We start from the raw sequence: 20,527 nt of genomic DNA on the forward strand, positions 1-20,527 counted from the left end.
TTTGGTAACGACGTGAAAGTTTTTTTGTAACTAAATGTATATTAGTGACAGTTCGTTACTAAACGTTATTTAGTTTTAATAATGTGTTTGTGGCTGTAACTGAAATAATTTTTAAAAATATTAATAAAAAGGTCGTAATGAACTATCTAAGATATAGTCACGATCATTTACTTGTCATGACCACTTTTTCTTTGGTTTGTTGCTTCTTTTAGCGTTTGCTCACATGGCAGGTGGCTAAAATTAGAAAGTAAATTAAAGATAAACAAATAATTAAAGCCATTTTCTCTCTTGTCACAAAGACAAGGCATTTTATCTTCTTTTTTCTTGATGTTTCTTGCTTGAATAACAAAGCAACTGAAAAGTATGAAGGTGGTTGTTGAGCTAACTCACCTCATTGACCCTACCTTTCGCTGGACCATGACCCACAAAGAGGTGATTAGAATTTGGGGTTTGGTTTTTCTGTCATGTCCAAGAATATAGTATGTATCAGAGTTTTAGACCGTTTATTTTTAATTTTATCTGCTTGGTTATTTGTTTACATGTTCTTATTTTTCCAACAAAATTCATCGTGTGACATACCAACCCAGCACCTAAAACACTGCACTCTTCAATTCTCTATGAAAATCTCTCGGTTACCAGTCACCGAATTTCAATAATTCTGTCCACTCCGTCCATCTCATCCTCGAAGAGAGACATAGCGTGCCGGAAGTTCTCCGATTGCTCTTCGAATTCAAGAAATCTCTAAACACAGATGTACATGGAAAAGCTCAGACTAGCTAACTCTTTACTAAATGCTAATGTTGTATTATCGATAGGCTTTGATATATACGGCAAAAACTAGAACTGTCGATATATACTTATATAGTACTTGTTGTCAATGACACAAATTTGTATTGGTGTCCCAAATAACCAAACAAAAATCACACGAACATGTAAAAATATACAATCTACGATGCTAGTGATATTTCTCGAGATATTCAAAATCATAAGTTAACATCAATGCATGGTTATCGAGCAATTCATCATCACTTCAACTCAAATTTTGTGTTTGTCTCTCTGTATGATTGAATCATTGTTTACCCCTAATCTTCTTTTGGTCCTATTTTCCTTCTTCTCTTCTTATTGGTGGAATCGTTGTTGTATGTGTTCCGAGAACCTGTAGCAAGAAAAGGGCAATCAACTGCATTTGACTTTGCATTTCATTAGATTATAACCAAGAACAATGGTAGAAACAACCAAAGCAATAACACTACCTGACGCAACACAAGAATGAAGAACCATGTGTGAAGTTTTTATAAGAAAATATCAAAACGAAAAAAGAAACCAATCCCAAGCTTCGAACTACAATTTCCTCTTTTGGGGCGTCTAATCTTAAACGTTGGGTGCTTCAGGGCTTTGGACTGCAAAAGAAAAAATCGAAAAACTACTTGGGGTTGACAAAATTCTACCTATTTCGATGGAATTTCAAACCCTAAATTTCCACAATTTCCCCCCTCATCGAATCAGTCATTTCTTGCTCGATATACCTAACAGAGTAAATTGGAGTGTCTCATTCCTCAAATACCAAAAGTTATAATCACTATGTCACATACAATAAGAAAGGTTGATTGGGCACTTAAGAATATCGTCAAAGAAATTAAACGAACCTTGTTTCTTGCATCTTCATATGTTAACTCCACAATGACGACACAACCCTCACCTCAAGCCTTCTATCTAGTCAATATTCTTCAAAGACACTAAAAGTCAGGATAAGAATGGACTACTCGAAGAAGATTAAGTAATTTGGAATGCTGCTCTTGCAAATTTGGATCCACAACTAACCTCAGTAAAGTATTTCTTGTGATGAAACACAAACATTTGGAATAAGAAACAATTGATTCCCAAAACGAATAACCAACAGGGCTCAGAATAAACCAGTCACCCTCACGAAATGTGACTTTTTTTTTTGTCCTCATGATACAAAAATTGTCCTTAATATCTACCATGTTTTTCAATTGAAAAAAAAAAAGAAGAGTTTTGTGAGGGACTTTTTATTAGTTCTATCTTGGAAAAAGGACAGAGTAGGGCAGGGAAAAAAATTAAGAACAATCAGACCAAAAGCATATAAATCAAGCATAATCAATCACAATAACAAACAAAAAAAACAAAAATACAGAGAACCGAATATAAGGATAAACACATCAAACCCTAGAAGAAATCAAACGAGAAAGGAGGAGAATGAAAAATGGAAACTATTAGAAATTAGACTCTAGATTAAACTTACTAAGTCCAGTGGATCCTAAAGAGAGTGGAAGAATATCTTGTCCTGGCCTTCGTCGTCAACAGTGGGATTCCTGATTTGGATGAGAGGAACAAAGTGAAGAACAAAATGAACATCTTCCACTCATCCAAATCTCTATTTGGACAAAATGAACAAATACAAATTCTTTATTGTGCACTCTCCTCAGAAACATTTTTAAAAACAAAACGAACATCTTCCGCGAAAGAGTAAATAAACTCATGAACCGTTTCAGACATGGCGACATGGCTAAAGTTCAAGGGGGTATTGCTTAATACGTTCCACAGTAAAAAAACATACAAGTCCTTAGATAAAGATGCTGAAACCAACTACGCAAAAACAAAAGTAAACAGTTTTCAGGACGACACAAAAAAAACAAAAAAAAAGAAAGAAATGTTAACAAAGACCAATAATCAACATGCATTATACCTTAATCAAATAACAAAAACTACTTAGCCTTCAAGTTGTTTTCAGAAACATGTTTGTCCAAAAATGCCTTGGCTAGATTACTGAAACTGACATTTACTGCTCCAGCTGCAGCATATCTCTTCATGACATCAACCACCTCTGGCTTTATAATCTCCTTCTTGTTAGATGCGTTGCATAGATAATATAGGGATCCAATTGCATAATTCACCTAACAATCAATTCAATTTTCAATATAATGTATCAAAAACTGAGTTTCCTTATAAAACACTAATAACCATGTTGATTGACCTAAACATTGGTGCCGTATAATAGTTTGACCAGCACGGATCACTTTAAACCAGTACAATTAGGAAAAAATACAAGTACAGAATCCCAAGTCACATTGGCATAATTCGATATTCCTCCATTTCTATAAGAATCAATAAGCTCCAACTTAATTGTGTTAGTGTTCCTGTTCTATAAGACTTGATCAGGTCCAACTTTCAAATCACATTCTCAGAACAGAAAATTCACAAACGCGCACAAATTTCAAGCAGCTACTTACAGTGTTTCTGACTGGACTTGATAAACATTGAATAACAAGAGAGATTCCTCCACACTGAGCGATAATTGCAGCATTTGCCGGATCTGCATCTTAAAAAATTTAGTTACAAAACACAAAACTCACACACACTATCGATAGATGCTTCCTAGATGGTTGTCTTAAAAACTAATAGCAGCAGACCAATTATACAGGATCACCATAGGGATTAGATAGGTAGACTTACCAGCACAACAATTGCATATCCCTCCTACACCAAATTCCACCAGCTTCTCATTTGGTTCAGTTATGCAGTCCACAAACAATTCCAACACATTGAGCTGTTTGTAATCATAAAATCCTTATCAGGCCAAAACCGTCATGGAAACATCAGTTAAATTGTCTTTTGTAGACAAATCAACTCAACATCAAAACGGTAACAAAAATCAAAATCAATATCGAATTATTTGTATACCTGGCGCAAAAAGGCATAGTTGTAAGGATCATAAGCAAAGTTTGCCAAATTAGCAACAATTTTCTCTTTTGCCTCTGTAAAGAATTGAACAGATGATAGTTGATAAAATAACCATGAGATGAATCAAATGTCATTGACTCATCAGAAGAATTCTAAAATATAGCCTTGTACTCTTCCTACTAATAACAAATTACTAACAAGCCTAAACAAATATTTCCATGCCAACAACAAAAATTCTACTGCTAGCGTTATCACTTATGAGGATCCACAAACATCCGAGAAGGCACATAAATTATCACTGAAGAAAGTGTGGCGCAACTCAAGAGAACCTAAAGAAAACAAACGCCAATGTATCCAAACTAGAGAGCTAGAAAAAGCATGATAAAGCCTCAAACCATAGGCAAACATGAATTACGAGCAGCAAAGCGTAGCGTACCTTCATCATCAGTTGTACTCTGAAATCGAGTCACCAACTCCTGGAACAAAAAGGAATGAGAGACCTTATGAATGGAGTAAAAAGAACAATAACTAATGCATACACAATTAGATGGGACCATTTCCTTTTAAACAAAGGATTAGTGTTGTTGTACCTGAAGGTATTGCAGCCTTGGAGTTCCAGATCTTCCAGTTCGCTCTTCTTGCCTCCGATCATTCGTAAACATTATAACCCGAGTTTGTTTGTGGTGTGGTACTCAATGGAATGGGAATATAAAGTCCCTGTGTTTTTGAAGGTGACTTGCTAAGTCGTCTAGTGGAACGAGGTACAAGAACCTTGCCACACTGCTGCCGTACCAATATTCGTCCTTGCAGACGAATTCAAAACACTGGAAATCGATTTATCTCAAGGCCTTGAAATTGCAGTTTAATCGAAGGAGATGAATCGGACTAGTGACGGGAAGTCAAGAAAGCAAATGATGAACGAAGATGCCGTTAGAGTTTCATGAATTCACATTCACATCAACAAACCAGAACCTCAAATTGAATACTACTAATAAACTGAATGACATTAGACCTCAAAGCAGCCACAACGCCTAGTCTCCTTCCAACACTCCATCACTCTCATTGAGACACATTTTGTGAGGTCATTTCGTAATATATTTAACAATCAAACAGTCTAAGATCATGGCTACCAAAAATCATCCAAGTCCGAAACCATATGAGTATTAGATTAAAGAGTAATTTTTTAGTGTCTCTGAGCAAAACCGTATTTGTCTATTTTCTTCGGTACTAATGAATGTCTTAATATTTTAAATTTGTCTTATAGTTCAGATTTACGGCGCAAGATTTATGCAATCAGAATCTGAAAGCATGTGACAATAGAACAAAATAAATAAATAAAAAGTGTAATTTGCAGAATACTAGAAGCTCTGGAAACTGGGCGGATATAAAGACGTACCAGGGTGGTTCCGGGACCGTCCGGCGACCTGGAAACTGGCTTGGGAAGTCCTCCGGGGACCCCTCGAACTCGAAGCTCTGGTATAATGGCTGCAGAGGAGGGTTGCGGCGGGCCACGCGGCTGTGGAAAGTAGGGAAGAAGAAGACACGGTTCTTTTACATAAGATAAGTGCTGTACACGCGCTGTACGTCTTTCTACCAATGAGAACATACCAACTGTAGTCTCTGTATATATTAAAATATTGGGATGTAAAAAGGGAAGGGACAAAACAGCCACCTTTATTGTCAACCAAAAAGAAGGACCTTTTCTGCCCGAACGTTCGACTCCCAGCCAACGCTCATCTGAGATTTCTGGGTAGCTGGTTCGGAAGTCTTGGATTTGAAGAATGCCGAATTGGGAGCTGAAGAGCTGTTGCAAGCATGACCAGGTCGTCTTCTTGGCCACCATTGGAGTCTTCACCGTTGTCATCCTCGCGGTAATCGCTCTCTACTTTCTCTTTGTTTTTTCAATTCACACAAACTAAAATTGTAGAAACAAGGCTTACGATTGGTCTTTCCGGTGTATTTGTTATGGTTTCTTGAACTTCAAAGTTAAGCGGGTTGAGTCGACTTGTTGACCAGATTGTTGAATCGGGATTTTGAAAAAAGAGGGAAAAGTTGAGGTCAAAGATATCATTTGTTCTTTTGCTTCTTCTTTTTTTTTTCTGAGCAATTTGTTGTTAGTTTTAATGGTTTTGGACTAATTAAGTTGATTTCCGAAACCCCAATTTTATTTTCCACCGGTGTTTATGCTAACTAGCTTAGAAATATATGAATGAAGCTATGTGTTGGATTAGAATATAGCTTAATAACCATTTGGTTAGGATTTGATGGTAGCTTCCAAAATAAGACATTATTTGTTTTAGAGTAATATTGTTAACATGTTACAAGATTTGTTCTTTTCCTTTCCCTGCAAACCAAATGTCACTTTGGAAATAACATTTTGTGACAAGTTTCTATTTTTTTTCATTAAATGGTCAAACAAGAGCAGAAATATATCTACTTTATATTAGAATCAATGTGTAAATGAGGGATTGGTAATCAGGGAAAGATGAAAACATGCAACCAAGATGGTTTGGTCATGTGTAACTAGAGGCTCTCGTCGATAAAATCATTAGCAATCCACCTAGTGGATTTGGGAAAATTCAGAGTGCTGTTTGAGGTTGTATGAAGAGATTTGATGAATTGGGGAAGGATATAAATATAGCAGAATAACATGGACTCACTTATATGATCTGTAGAAAGGCCATGTTATGTTGGCTAGATATATCTTGCATGATTTTTTGATTTTTTAATTTTAATTTTTAATCAATCTCATTGTTAGTTTGGCACTGACTCGATCCAGTTAGCCTTTTGATCTAAATGTTTGTTCTTACTGTTAAAGCTTTGGAGGACAATATTACTCACGCCTTTTAAGCTCATCACGGTCTTCTTGCATGAAGCAAGCCATGCAATTGCTTGCATACTCACATGTGGCAAGGTAAGAAGAAAGTATTTTTTATCTTCTATTCCTTTCTTGTTTCAGTGATGTGGTCAGATCTGAAAAGGAAAGAATTGTTGCTTTCTTATACAAATATCTATTTTCAAGGACTCCAGTTCATCATTTATATTTCTTTCTTGGTGATAGTTTATACACAAGTGCACAGATATAAAATGTAATTGGTTCACTTGTTCACAACTTCAAGCTAGGTAATAGGGATCTTTAACCGACACAGTATCATGTTGTGACGCCAGTATCCTAGTCAAGGATCCAAGGGCAATCATTTTTTCTGTTTACTTTGTGGAGTTTTCATTAGATCAAAAGAAACTAATCTTCTATAGAAGGTTTCCTTATTGTATTAGGGCTGGAGGATTTTCCGCATGACCCTACTTTGTAGAGAAGCTATGGACAAAGTTTGGACAATCAAATAAGATTTAGTGTTCATTTTCTTTAGCCTTGGTGTTATTTCCTCATTGAATTTCTTTGTGTTGTTCAATGTACCAGGCCTTCTGTTGTTTTATTGAATGACTGGTGGTTCAATGTACCAGGCCTTACATTATATAGTGTTTTCACTGAATTTCTTTATGCAGTTTTGGAGTACTCACTCTCGCTGAGTGAACTCAGCTTTGCTAACCATTAATTTAGAACTCAGATCTTGTAGTTCTTTGACCAGTCCTTGTCCTCTTCATAAAAACCATCATTATGTATCATCACCACAGTCCTCATAAGTCAGGACATCCATTTTAACTTCAAGTGATCAAGTCAGCATCCTTCAATCTGAGACCCAATTTCATTATTCAATAGAATACAGGGTATTAGCCTGTTCTGTTTACTTTGATCGCTGATGCTCTCGGTTGTGATAGAAGTAGAGCATTCAATCCAAACCAATTAGCAACATTTGGAGGGGCCAAAGATCTTATACATTGCTATGCTAGGTTTTAAATTTCTGATGTTGAATTATTACACCATATTTTAGGATATCTTACGTAAATATGTCTACTTTTCCAAGTAAATATGTCTACACCAGCGTATTTTGTTGTTCTCTCCCTATTTTTCTGTGCCCTGTTTTGTCCTTGGGCTCAATTCGCTCATGTGTGTGGAACCATGATAACAAAGCCTTGATGAGGGAGCTGGCCGAAGGAAGTTATAATTTGAAAACATTAGGGCAATGAATGAGTTTGGGGATGGTTAAAAGAGCCCAAGGAAAATCAGATATGATCATAATCTCACAAATTGTTAGACAATGTTGTTGGTCACTAGGCTTTAACAGAGCTTCTCAGCTAAAACGGCATTCAAAAATATCATTTCACACAATCCTTTTCAAGTTCAAAGTTTTCTTAGTCTTCAAGCTTGCAAGGTTCTCACTCATTTTCTGTTATTTTCAAACTTTTTCCAAAGTTGTTTGCTTGTTATGTAAGAATTCACGTCTCATGTTGCATGAGTTTGAGTTTAAACACATGTTCACAATTACACTGAATTCTGTTTTATCAAGTCCTTAATTCATCATGGGATTGAAAAGATCCTTAGCTGAAAATGTTCCTCGCTTGTCTTACAATATTCTCTTTAGAAGGTTGATCAATGGCTCGCAATTTACTTTTCTAGACAAGCTTATCAGCGGACTAAAGCTTGTTCTGCTTTGGCCCAGTCTGTTTGAATCAGCAACAGTTTGAAGCAAAGAATTTTGCTATATCTAGTTTATTTTGAATGTCAGATCATGACTCAGTTGTTTAAATAGTGTAAGAGAAAATTAACAGCTCTAAATTGTTGACAAGGAACATACGATTTATGCTACTCTACAAGTGAGAAAGTCCAAATGTATGTGTCTTGTTGCACTAGCTATTCATTGTCAAAGCTTATAGCAAGTTGGAATGTTGCATGTCTTTAATAGTATTCACTCTCGCTATTACTATTGTTGCTAATATTATTTTAATTCTTATCATCATAATTATTGATTATTATTATTATGCTTTTGTTTTATCATTTTCTTACGGTTTCCTGTATATTTCCTGTGCCTTGGCATCTCATAGGTTTTCTAAATGGTTATACTCTCAATAGTTGAAGCTTTCTGATAGTGAATGTTAAGCACAGCTTACTAAGTGTTTCTGTTTTTGAAGACTGACATACACAAAAACACATGTTGCTAACTTGCTACCACCTACCCCTACATTAAATGCCCTTAGCTTCTATGGCAGTTCCCATGTCACTTAATGGATTTTATAGTTTGAATCAATTTGTAGGTGGAGGGCATCCAGGTTCATGCGAATGAGGGTGGGGTGACACAAACACGTGGTGGTATATATTGGTTGATCTTGCCTGCAGGATGTACTACACCTTGTTCCCTAAACTTTATTTTTCATTGCAATGTATCCTTATTTTTATACTTTACGAGACATAAATAATGGGCTTTGAAATGCAATTTTTGACGTTTTTTAGCATGATATGAGTATCCTTCTGGATTTGAGCATACATAGCTCCTCAGTATAAGTTTCTCACTTTCTCACACTTGCATTTGTCGTTCAGAAACTTTTGTCCCTCCTCAGTTTGTCACTTTGTACTTTGTCTTCATCTTCAATATTTGCATGTCTAAGATGTGTCTCAGTTTATGACACAAGCCGAATTGTGTGTGCTGACACTGAACATGGCATCTGATGCTAAAGTAGGACTGTTTCTCATGGGTTCATATTTCATGCATCCCAGTGTTACATGAAAACCATACTGGCTTCAAAAATATGTATTTTTCTTTTTGGTCTTAATTAAAATTGGCTTTGTAGTAAACTAAATAGTTATGAGTTGTATCCAGATCTCGGTTCTCATTGTTTCGTATTTCTTTCTGCATCCAGATCTGGGTTCATCATTTTGGGGAATGGCTTTAATACTTGCATCGACAAATCTCGTAACTGCATCGAATTGCTGCTGGTTGTCTTGGCGTTGCCCTGCTAGTTGTGCTTTTTGTGGCAAAAAATGTAAGAGAGCTCAGTAAAGTTACGCAGACAATAATGTTTTAGCTCCATTCTCATATTCTTTGATTAGAGCTTTCAGGATCTTAGTTTCTTCACTCTTGCGTTCTAAATTCTATTGTTTTATACAGTGGACACTTCGAGGACTTTGTATTGGTGAGTAGCTTCACATGCGTGCAATATGTATTAGTTTTATATTATTCACATACTTCCAGATGTTACTGATCCTTACTGATGAGTCTTTTCAGGATTTATTGTATTCCTTGCTATAGTATGGGTTCTCCAAGAATTAACTAAAGTCCGTATTCTTCGCTACGTCATTCTCTTTATTGGTATGTTCTTATCTTTTCAAATCTTTACTTTCTGAGATGAAGTTCTTCTTAGTTCTGCATCATTGTCACTTCTCATGTGTGCAAAATAAAATGTTGCTTACATTTTACATTGAAATTGCAGGTGTGATGAACAGTTTGTTCTCAGTTTATGGTAATTCTCAGTGATCATTCGTAACATCTATATGTTAGCTATTCTGAACATTAAATTGCAGATTTTATATCACTTGACTGTAATTGTCGCAGATATATATGATGATTTAATATCTAGGAGGGTCAACTCCAGTGATGCTGAAAAATTTGCAGAAATTTGCCCGTGCCCCTGTACTGGGGTTGGATGGGGAGTGATATGGTAAGCCATATAGCATGACAAGCTCAAAGCAGAAACATGAAATTCCTTATCAAAAAATACGTAATTGTACTGATGATAAAGAATTGACGTTTTTTTTTTCATAACATAATAATCTTTATTTGCAGGGGATTGATATCGTTTATATTTCTTTCTGCATCGGTGTATCTAGGGCTTGTCATTCTATCGTGAGGTACAGTCTCCTTCTTCACGGAATTGATTTTACATGTGTATATTTGAGGAGATTTATTTTATACATAATGAAGGTACAAAGTCATGCATTAGAATTTACACCGAAACAAATCAGGAATAACAAAGGCATTCTTCTCCTTGTAGATTTATATGTATAAACACATAAGAAATAAAAATTAAAAAATAAAAAATAAAAAAGAATTCCGTCATTAGTTTAACGATAAACATAGAAGATAATCCTATTCTAACAAACATTTAGAGAAGCCAACAGCAGACCCCGAAGACAATGGAATGGAGTTCTTTGTGGAAAGCTGCATATGTATGTGCGTATGTGATATTTTTAACAGAGGGCTAGATGAATCGTAGGGAAACATGTTCGTAGACGAATTGTAATTAGAAGGTAGATTTTTTCCAACATCTCTACTGCTCTACAATTTTCAGGTCCTGGAGATTTTGTATCAGTCGTCCCATATCCCCCCGGAGAGTCAGCTCTCACTTATTTTTTTCCACTCTTCCTTGATGAGTAGTTGGTTTCATGGCATTTTAGCCACACCTGATTCTTTCAACCCTGTTATTGTGGGTTACTCTTATACTCTAATAGTTGTTGTAAAGTTTGTACTGGTGTTTTACACTCATAACAAAGATTTAAACATATTGATGTGAAGTTTTTATACCTCTAAACATATAGACCGTCATTTTTTTTTTTGAAATTGGTTTGTTCCAACCCATCTCTTTTTTTTTTTTTTTTGAAATTGGTTTGGCCAATGCTTGATGTTGGAGAATCATTGAAATGGTAAAAAAAAGTTTAGATTTATTGACAACATGATAACCGCCTTTCTTGTACAAATGAGTCTCAAATTAAGGTTGATGTGACGGACTGAATCCCCCGTTCCAAGTACTAGTGAATGACATTAATTAAACAAATTACAGTGAACATGTCTAATCAATTGAGCCATTGGATATCTAATCGGTTCTCCAAGAATTCCAATAATTATATTGGTCATCCCTTTACAAGCCTTTCGATTACTCCGAGATGCTCTCTACCAACTAGTGTAGTTGACCTTGCAAGTGGAGCATAATTGGGTTAACTGCTTTGGATAAAACTGGCCACTAGCAAGTTGACTTTATTGCCATATTTTTACTTTACAGTATGTGAGAGTTTTATTGAATTTAAAAATAAAATAAAATAAAAACCTACGGTTGTTTAGAGGATTCATAAATTAAAAGTGTAAGACAAACTTGTAAACAAAATGCACATATCCAAAATTGGAGCCAAGCAGACCAGGAAAATCCAAGAGCAAAGAAGCTGGAACCGTCTGCAAAAGGGAGCCATGCCACACCAAATTTAAGGAAAACAAGCCATTTTAGATAAATGTAAGAGCAAAAAAAAGTTATCTTGCATATAAGAGCCAAACAAATAAACCCTTGTGTATAAAAAGGTCATGGAGGAACAAAGGCATCAGAATGGACACAAGCAAAAATACTAGAAGAATATGTTCGACAAGGAGCCTTGCCATCCAAGGAAACTGTTCCTTCTTAGGTTTAGGAGTTATTATTATATCCTATTTATGATTGTATACTTGTGTTCTTGTATTCTTATATCCCAACCAAAGTGTTACGCCAACATGAACGCGCCAAAGGATTTAACTAGCGACATTGCTTGGCTCCTCATGTTACATCCCGCCCCGGGGCGGATCACTTCCCGGGCCCGCTCCACCACCGTAGCACGATATTGTCCGCTTTGGGCTTACCATTCCCTCACGGTTTTGTTTTTGGGAACTCACGAGCAACTTCCCAGTGGGTCACCCATCATGGGATTGCTCAAGCCCCCTTCTCGCTTAACTTCGGAGTTCCTACGGAACCCGAAGCCAGTGAGCTCCCAAAAGGCCTCGTGCTAGGTAGGGATGGAAATATACATTTAAGGATCACTACCCTGGGCGATGTGGGATGTCACACCTCACATAGAAGAAGTTATTTCTCATAATGACGATGGATCCTTTTACCATACAACATACATAATACAACTATCGTCTCTACAAAAGTTCATTTAATTTCAAAATTGTTGAACTTTTAATATGAATCAAACAAATTGACTATTCATCATAAATATGTTATCTATTGCCATAGTAGTGAACTTTTATTTCACACGTAAAATTATCTCAAAAAAATCTAACTCATTATTTTTCAAACGACACAAGCACAATACATTATAATTTTCGATGTATCTGTAATCTCTCTATCGATCCCCTCTTTATGGATTACAATCACACGCTGCTCTACAACTGGCTGCATAGAATTAAAAGCACTAAAAGGTGATCATGAACTAAATTCATATCAAATCAAAACTCTGTACATTACGAATATTTAGTGCATTTGATTATCTTCTCTTCAGTAGTCGAATGAATACCCATTTGGATGTAAAGGGGGTGGGACAACATAGGGGACTCTTAAGTGGGATATATAGGGTGTCTCGGATTGGATTCGATAATTCATTATATTCAAGGTGTGTTGAAGGAAAAAATGAAAAAATTATCTTCAATTTGAAGGTAGAAACTGAGTTACTTCATTCCAATCCCCAAAATGGTAAGATTAGAACGAATAAATTCCTTTCATCTATAATGCCCTTCCGATCCCCTCAATATAAAATCATTCACCTACTTTCAAGTTTGATCTACACCAATTTAAAGAATCAATATAACAAAAGCAAGTGCCTTGTATTGACTTTTCATAATGTTTCTTCCTAGGTTTAGTATCTTTAGGCCTCATTTGGAAGCTTGTATAAAAAACCGGATAGTACTAATAATCCGAAGCTAATTGTTTGGTGCGTTTATGTACTAAATAGTCATCGGATAATTAATCTGGACCCACCAGTTTTATACGGCATACGCTTGCTTATCTATCCTCTCCACAACCTTGGTATTATTAGTTGGGTTTTTTATTTTTTGTCCAACAATCTCTCGCTCGTTGTGCATCGTCGTGAGGCCATCTCCAACCGAAGGGTCCAGAGGGTCAGAGGGTCGAAAATAGCCCGAAAAACGTCTCCAATCAAGGGCTAGGCCAGAGGCCTGTGGAATCTAAGAGGGCCCCACAGAATCGGAGAGGACTAGAGGGTTGGAGGGCTGGTTGCAAGTAGCCAGCTAGCCAGCCCAGGGCTGGCCAGAAAATACAGCATTCATGTCGGTTATAACCAACAGGAATATATGTATATTAAAAATTAAATGTATTCTTGTCGGTTATAACCGACAAGATTGCTGGAAAAAAAAAATTTGAATACAACGGCTAGTCAGCTAGCCGTTTTATTCAATTTTTTTTTTTTTTAAATTCTTAAAAATTTTAATTTTTTTTCCTATAAATACCTAAACCATTCATTAAATTGAAGTTCTAATTTTTTTGGTTTTTTGGGCCAGTTATCGGTGTAGTTTTTAAATTTAAGTTGTTGGATTTTAATTTAAGTTGTTGTAGTTTTTAAATTTAAATAATAAATTATGTTTGGCCCTATGACCCTTTAGCCCTCGGTTGGAGATGGTTTTTCGTGACAGGACTAAAACAAGCCATTTGGCCGTCAGTTGAAGACGGAGACAAATATGGCCTCGTACTATTCATTAAAATATTAATATCTTGGAGAATCTTGGAAGGCCAGAGGGCTAAAACGAGTCAGCCATCGGTTGGAGATGGCCTGACGTCCTCCCCATGGACTAGATCTAATCAAAGGACTAACAAGTGTAGCCATGGAAAAAATAAAGACTGGATTGGCCATCCAAAGATTCCATTGCCACCCTTCTCCTTCGTTTCCTCCACCTCTTTGAATTTGGAACTGAAAGTTATGGCAATGATTTGAGATTTCCACCAGCCTTCTCTCTTCTTCACCTTCTGTCTCAATTTGATTTATTGGATTGGCAAAGTTTTTCTTCGTTCTGTTTGGGATGATCAAAGGGTGCGCTGTCGTTAAGAGTAAAAGCCACCAGAGTAAGGGCCGTCGTGGGTGTCAGGTCCCGATCCTACGGAGGGGGCAACCTGGAAAGGGCAACCTTAACGGGACGTCATGGGCGTCGGGTCTTTCGAAGGATGGTGTGATGTTATGATCCCACATCGGCTTCCCTTGGGCTTGAGTACCTAACATAATTCTTATCAATGAATTAATTCTTAGGAATTGAGATTTCCACCATTGTTATCAATAGTATGGTGGCGGTGGTGATCGTTGGGCGACCTAGGTTTGTTTCTTCTTTTCTCTAGTTTTTTTGGTTGGTGTAATGGATGTTTGATTGATTATTTATTATCTTTTTTTTCTTCATTTTATCTTTTATAATTTTTTGAAATTTGATTTTTTATTTTATCATCAAATTTTCATTTTAACATCAATTATTTTGTTAATTTTTTTTTAAATATTATAGTTTGGGATATTATTCGACATATAGATTAATCTGATACAACACCAAACGCTCGACTAATTTAGTTAGTACTATCTGACGGTTATTTATCATATCCGACTGAAATGGTCGGTACAGTCCAAGCTGCCAAACGAGACCTTATCTTCATCAGTTGAAGGTTAAAACTAAATCATATGAAATTATTTCATGGATTCCAAACATAGGTGGATGAGAAAGCCGCAATTCTCTCCTTTTTATTGTGTTTTTCAGGTCTCTAACTATTTCATTTAATTTGGATTGATTCACATGGGCAAATTAAACAGCATTCCATAGCTGTGTGTGCATGTATACAGAAGAAATTCCCATGACCCTTGGGAGAGGGAATGAGTCGACCTTTATTCTCCAAACAACGAATTTTGACTACAGTGATCTAAAAGAAGTCAGTATCCATGAACTGTCGCGAAGTCAAAGGTGTAAAATTTTGCCTGTTTTATATTTTGTTGAGCTGCAACTATTTGTGATTGAGATTTGATACAGCAGAAAGAAAGAAACCTAGCTAGTTATATATATATATTCGTTAAAGATTGGATTCGATTGTCAGCTTTTAAATTTTCAGAAGCAACTTCAGACTTTTCAGTAATATATAAACCCATGGAGTGAAGGTTTGATGTCGAATGGAAATTAGTGAAGTTGATGAGATTGAGTTTATAGGAGAAGTTTTCAATTTCCCTCAAAGGCTTCCAATATTCCATGTCAATACTGTGTCCGATCAACGTCAAGTATGGGAATGTTGGGGGCCTGCGAGGGACTTTGAAGCATTGCTCCTTCATTTTTGCTGCCTCTTACGTTCCTTTTGCTCTTCCTTTTCTCGGAAAACTCTCGCACTTCTTTTTCCGGTATAAACCCTAAGCCCTAATAGATCTTTCTCATCTCTTGTGATTAACACTTTATTTGAATGTGAAGGTTTCTCTACTTAACTCAACTGCTATGACTGTTCCGACTATCTCAGGTTAGTTATCAGTTTGTTTTTTAACGTGTATGAACTAATAAGGATTAGTATCATAGCCTTAGTTATACAATTGAAACTTAATAAGGTTAACGACCGACATCAAAATCTGCGTGTTTCTGTGTTGTAATCGACTTACAAAACTAGGGTTTTCAGTTTTTGTTTTGAATCTTTCATGTTTATTAAAACTTTTGATTTAATTATATGAACTTGAAGCATTACGTCATGATATATATGTCTATTTGCATAGCTGTTGTCATGTAATATCTTATAATTCTTATTACCTTGCTATACAGTTGCTAGTAGATTGTTTCAGATAATCATGGTTTTTGCACTAAAAATTCAATCAAATCTCTTCTTTTTTTTTTTTCCTTTTTTTTTATTTTCTAATTTCAAAAATAATATAATATCAAATCAACCATTCACGTATGAGTGAATTAATTTAATATGGTTTATTCAAGATTGAATGTGTTTCTTGAAGAAATTAAATCTAATCTTAAATCCATGGTTGCATTTCTTTATCATTCATTGTTTCATATGAAGAATCCATAGCGCATGATGAAGATTCGAGTTGATAAAGTGTTGTGCTTGTGATGAATGAACTGAGTGTTGATGAGAAGAAAGAAGGTTGCATTGTGGTATCAAATTGCTGCTTAGACAGATCTAGGTAATTGAATTTGGCTGAGAATTCCTCGATTGGATGTTTAATTTCTCTTAGTGGATTGCCTGGTTAGATAAGGAACTATGATTTTTATCCACACGCAGTATTGGATGTATGCCCTAAAAATCAATCATAGAGATGATAAAGTTTTAGGACGATATTAGTCCATAAACTAATCATTTGAGCAAGACCACTAATTATAGGATTACCAAATAATCCTAAATATTAGGTCACGGATAACAAATTTATAAACATAAGAAGGAGGTATCCTAAAGGGTTAGGAGAAATCTAAATAAGTTAGATTGTAGAGACCTTGTCCTTTACGTGATTATTCAAAAATTGTTCCCGATTTGTGAGATATATGGAGTGGATATATAAAAATACACAATATATATCCACTCATACCAATCCATCAATGTAGGAACACTAAGACAACTGTGTATGTGCATAAAAAAGATTGAGTACGATGAATGCGATCAAGTTCTTGTATAGAGTTTTACTTACATGTGAAGAGTTAACATTAGTTGCACTAATGAAAGTAATCCTCACACTTGAGATATCACTGTTGTCTGATGAGTAGGTTGGTGACTTTGTGATTCTGCACCATATTCAAAAAGGATTGTTCCATTTATCATCCAGATCACTGTGTTACTTACGAGTAGGTTGGCGGACATGTTAATTTGGCATTTTGATTCGAAATGCTATTTTATGTTGATAGTGCTTACAAAGTGGTGAACGGGTTGAATTTTGTTGGTGCTTCTTCCATTTTGTTAGGCTCTATCCCTAGTATATGGCGAGCAACCTAACCTGGTGTGTGAATGATCTTGGCAAGGTCAAAGTCTGTTTGTAGAAAGTTTGCTCGGATATTCTTCCTACCCAATCGAGCAAATTTAGCGAAGAAAGACGTGGTCGTGGATGATTGTTGTATTTCTGTGACTCCTCTCCCGAGACATGCCGCATGTGCTCAAGGAATGTCCATTTACTAAACACGTCTTTTTCATCTTCCCTTCAAATTAACCCTTATAATTTCCTCATATTTTCCATACAAGATTTGTTGCTCCAGGTTGCTAGTGATGATTGGCCTTATGGATGCTTTGATGATGATTGTCCACTTCATCTAGACTGCTAAAAACTCCTTGTGGGAGGGCAAATATGACAACCTAGCTGATCTTCGTAAAGCTGCCAGCCTTCGTCTGCAATTTTTTTTTTTTTTTTCAATTCCAACCTACCGACAAAACCTAGCATTCATCCTCCCCTACTATCTGGACTCCGCCTAAAAGTGAATGTGGAAGCGAGTGGTAAATAGGGCTTTCCTATTCAACCATTGCATCCCATCTTTAAACCCTTTTCATCCCCTTCGGTGTAGCTTAAAGTAGTAATATCACTTCGTCTCCCTTGATTCTTAATGGCGAGGATGTCAATGTTGGTTTTGCTCATTTGCAACTGGCTGATTGGCCAAGTTGGCTTTGTTCTCTGATCATGAGTTTTTGATTTGAAAAATTCTCATATATTATCCATGATTTTCCCCTTGCTGATTGTAATGCTTTATTTCTCAATTAAATTTGCTATCGTTTGCCCTCAGAAAATTTTATACCATAACATGGTGAGACTCATTTACGCGTAGATGTAGAAGTCACAGTTATACCGTTCAAATCTTCTGCATTCATTTTGTGTGTGATCTCTCTGTTGCATCTATCATTAATTGACACATGTTAATAAGCTTAACTTTTTTTTTTTTAAACTTAATACATGTCAATCAATAATAAAAACCACATAAATACCGTATAAAAATAAATACAGAAGATTTAATCTTGAAAAAAAACCAGTCATATAAAGTTTCGACTCGTCCCTTATCAATAGTTTGTATTCCCAAAAACAACCACCTTTTGAACATAAGTCAACATTTTTTTTGTTAAAATGGACATTCGATTTTTAATTCTTGTTGTTGGTTAGGCCCAATTGGCCTGATAAATGGCCAACCCCAATTAAATTCTAACTTGCCCAATACGACTTCAGAGACAAAGTTCATGCGATTCCCGTTCAAAACGCAACAAGTGGAGCCAAAGTTTGCGACCAAAAAGAAAGGGAGCAATGGTGCCCAACTGCTTTGACGTAGAAACGTGAAAGCACACCACGTGACTATACAACTCACATAACAGAGATCACGGCTTCCTTTTAAAATCTCAGAAAAGAAAATCTCAAGAAAATTAAAAGGAAGTCAAGCTTTTATTCATTTGTGTTTTGATCTAAAAAAATCGTTTGCACAAGAATAAATTACATGATACGAATATACTGTTAAGTAACGCCTCTTATCAATGAAAATGACATAATACATAAACTACACATCCTTTTTATTTCCTTAGCATAAGGCGTCGTTGTGATAATAAACTCGTGTCATGTAATCTTTCTCCATTTATAATGTTGAGGAGTGTTAGAAATCTACGTACTTACCTTTTCATTTCAACCTTCTCAGTTTTACTCTTGTCACGTTTCTTTCACTAGCATGCAAAATTAATTTGAGTGCTAGTGAAGTACATTTGACAAGAAGAGAAATGAGAAGGTTGAAATGAAAAGGTAAGCGAGATGTTTGTTGGCATTACTCTTCTCTATAAATGTTAGCATGCTAGAGAGACCATCTTTTGATGTGGCGGCTGATAATTATACTTCTTCCTAAAATCATTAAAAAATGAGTCTAATCATCAACTGTCATATCAAATTTATTAAATAGTCTTAGAAATGAGAATATTCTTGCTCAGCACCCTTTAGTAACGGTGATGCTCACATTCTATTTATTTCTATTGAATGAGTTTAAATTTCGAAACATGTGTAATGATATACACAAATCTCAAATTTTAAAATTATTCAGTGATAATAAGTAGGATGAGCATTATTACCATTTGAGAATAGTAAACAAAAATGCTGCCTAAAAAATAATCTTTCATTTTTCATACTACATTTATACCATCTTTCTAATATATTTTGGTTGACCATATCTATATTAGAAAGATAGCACAATTATAGTATGAAAAATATATGTGCATAAAAAGGCCACGGGTAACATATGGGTGTTTATCAATCATTGTAAAGCATATTATGACGTGGGGCCCAGTATGTCAACATAGAAATCCACCGACGATTGGCTTCTATAACAATAGAGAATTTTTAGTGTGACCGTCACACGAGGCGGTACATTACGTATTTCTATATAAATTATGAGATATGTATGTTAAAAGATTAATAACTTAAAAATTAAAAATTTTCATTACTTACATAAAAAAAACATGATATACCATTTATATTTCCGTAATAACTAAAATTTTTTCTGCGTTCTTGGTTTCGCAACCGTCCTGCGGGAAGTCCAAGTGCTTTTGTTGTTTTGTCGAAATTGGGGTTGTACGATTTGACGCCCTCAGTTGGAATAGTGGCCGTAAGTTAAATATGTCATCGTATTTAACGTGGCTTTCTGCCTACTCTTTTTTTTTCTCTCATACCGACCATCCACTACCAACCTTAGACGTTATCAAAACTATCAATCACATTCCACCTTCATAAATCTCATCCTAATTTCTTCTTAATATTGATAATGAAAATTCTTTTGTTTGTTACGGCTAAAATAAAGTTGTTAAATTTAATGATCGATTTATTTTTGATTGGTTACACTTCTGTGTTACAAGTTAAAGTTATGACTCTTCGATGGATTTATGTTACATTGGATAGTATGAATGAGAATTGATAATGTTAATATCGAAGGAGAATCGAGAAATCTGATCCGGACAAATTTTGGAATATTCTGATTTTTGTAAAACAAAATATCTTGATATTAACTATTTATTTTGAAAAGACAACACCATTTTGGCAATTTTCCAATGGAGGTATCAAGGTAGTGCTTTACTATAGCAAGATCGTTACTATGTTTGGTACATTGAATGATTTTCGTCACTCTTTACTATAACAAGATCATTACCAATAGCGTTTTATTCTTGCACGCATACTTATTGTATTGTTAAATTTACATTGAATGATTTTCGTCACTCTTTACTATAACAAGAT

General features: G+C 35.5%; 1 protein-coding gene and 1 non-coding gene across 15 annotated transcripts; one reads left to right on the forward strand and one right to left on the reverse strand.

The window, feature by feature from the left end:
* Positions 1-824: 824 nt before the first annotated feature.
* LOC103948496 (armadillo repeat-containing protein 7) lies at positions 825-5,243 on the reverse strand. Of its 14 annotated transcripts, XR_007251613.1 has the most exons (10): positions 5,099-5,237; positions 4,293-4,587; positions 4,139-4,178; positions 3,703-3,776; positions 3,475-3,568; positions 3,252-3,334; positions 2,708-2,915; positions 2,264-2,333; positions 1,647-1,725; positions 1,094-1,156 (listed from the first exon to the last, which is right to left on the reverse strand). XR_007251613.1 is itself a non-coding variant. In XM_048566403.1 (8 exons), the coding sequence occupies exons 2-8, from the start codon at positions 4,362-4,364 to the stop codon at positions 1,100-1,102; spliced, it is 537 nt and encodes a 178-aa protein (XP_048422360.1). In that variant the 5' UTR covers positions 4,365-4,587; positions 5,099-5,243; the 3' UTR covers positions 825-1,099. The 14 variants fall into 14 exon arrangements, 7 of the variants coding, with proteins under 7 accessions (XP_048422360.1, XP_048422362.1, XP_048422361.1 ...); XR_007251618.1 differs by lacking the exon at positions 2,264-2,333 and having other exon boundaries at positions 825-1,156; positions 2,799-2,915; positions 5,099-5,241; XR_007251617.1 differs by lacking the exon at positions 1,647-1,725 and having other exon boundaries at positions 825-1,156; positions 2,799-2,915; positions 5,099-5,241.
* Positions 5,244-5,333: 90 nt separating this feature from the next.
* Positions 5,334-11,124, forward strand: LOC103948498. The gene is made up of 10 exons (XR_007251611.1): positions 5,334-5,573; positions 6,521-6,616; positions 8,854-8,938; positions 9,457-9,579; positions 9,705-9,729; positions 9,822-9,905; positions 10,027-10,056; positions 10,149-10,254; positions 10,380-10,444; positions 10,885-11,124. It is a non-coding gene; the product is annotated as an uncharacterized LOC103948498 (transcript).
* Positions 11,125-20,527: the final 9,403 nt, after the last annotated feature.

This window comes from the organism of the source record quoted next, unplaced genomic scaffold (assembly GCF_019419815.1).
Source record: "Pyrus x bretschneideri cultivar Hongxiangsu unplaced genomic scaffold, Pyrus_bretschneideri_v1 Contig41, whole genome shotgun sequence".
Classification (NCBI taxonomy): Eukaryota; Viridiplantae; Streptophyta; class Magnoliopsida; order Rosales; family Rosaceae; genus Pyrus; species Pyrus x bretschneideri.

What these genes read in the sequence shown, in the direction of transcription:
- LOC103948496 (XM_048566400.1), bottom strand. Translation starts at nt 4,364, where the DNA reads ATGTTTACGAATGATCGGAGGCAAGAAGAGCGAACTGGAAGATCTGGA. An exon ending in CAAGGCTGCAATACCTTCAG is followed by an intron (nt 4,179 to 4,292) that starts GTACAACAACAC and finishes TTTTTGTTCCAG; the next exon opens with GAGTTGGTGACTCGATTTCA. An exon ending in GATATGCAATTGTTGTGCTG is followed by an intron (nt 3,335 to 3,474) that starts GTAAGTCTACCT and finishes TTTAAGATGCAG; the next exon opens with ATCCGGCAAATGCTGCAATT.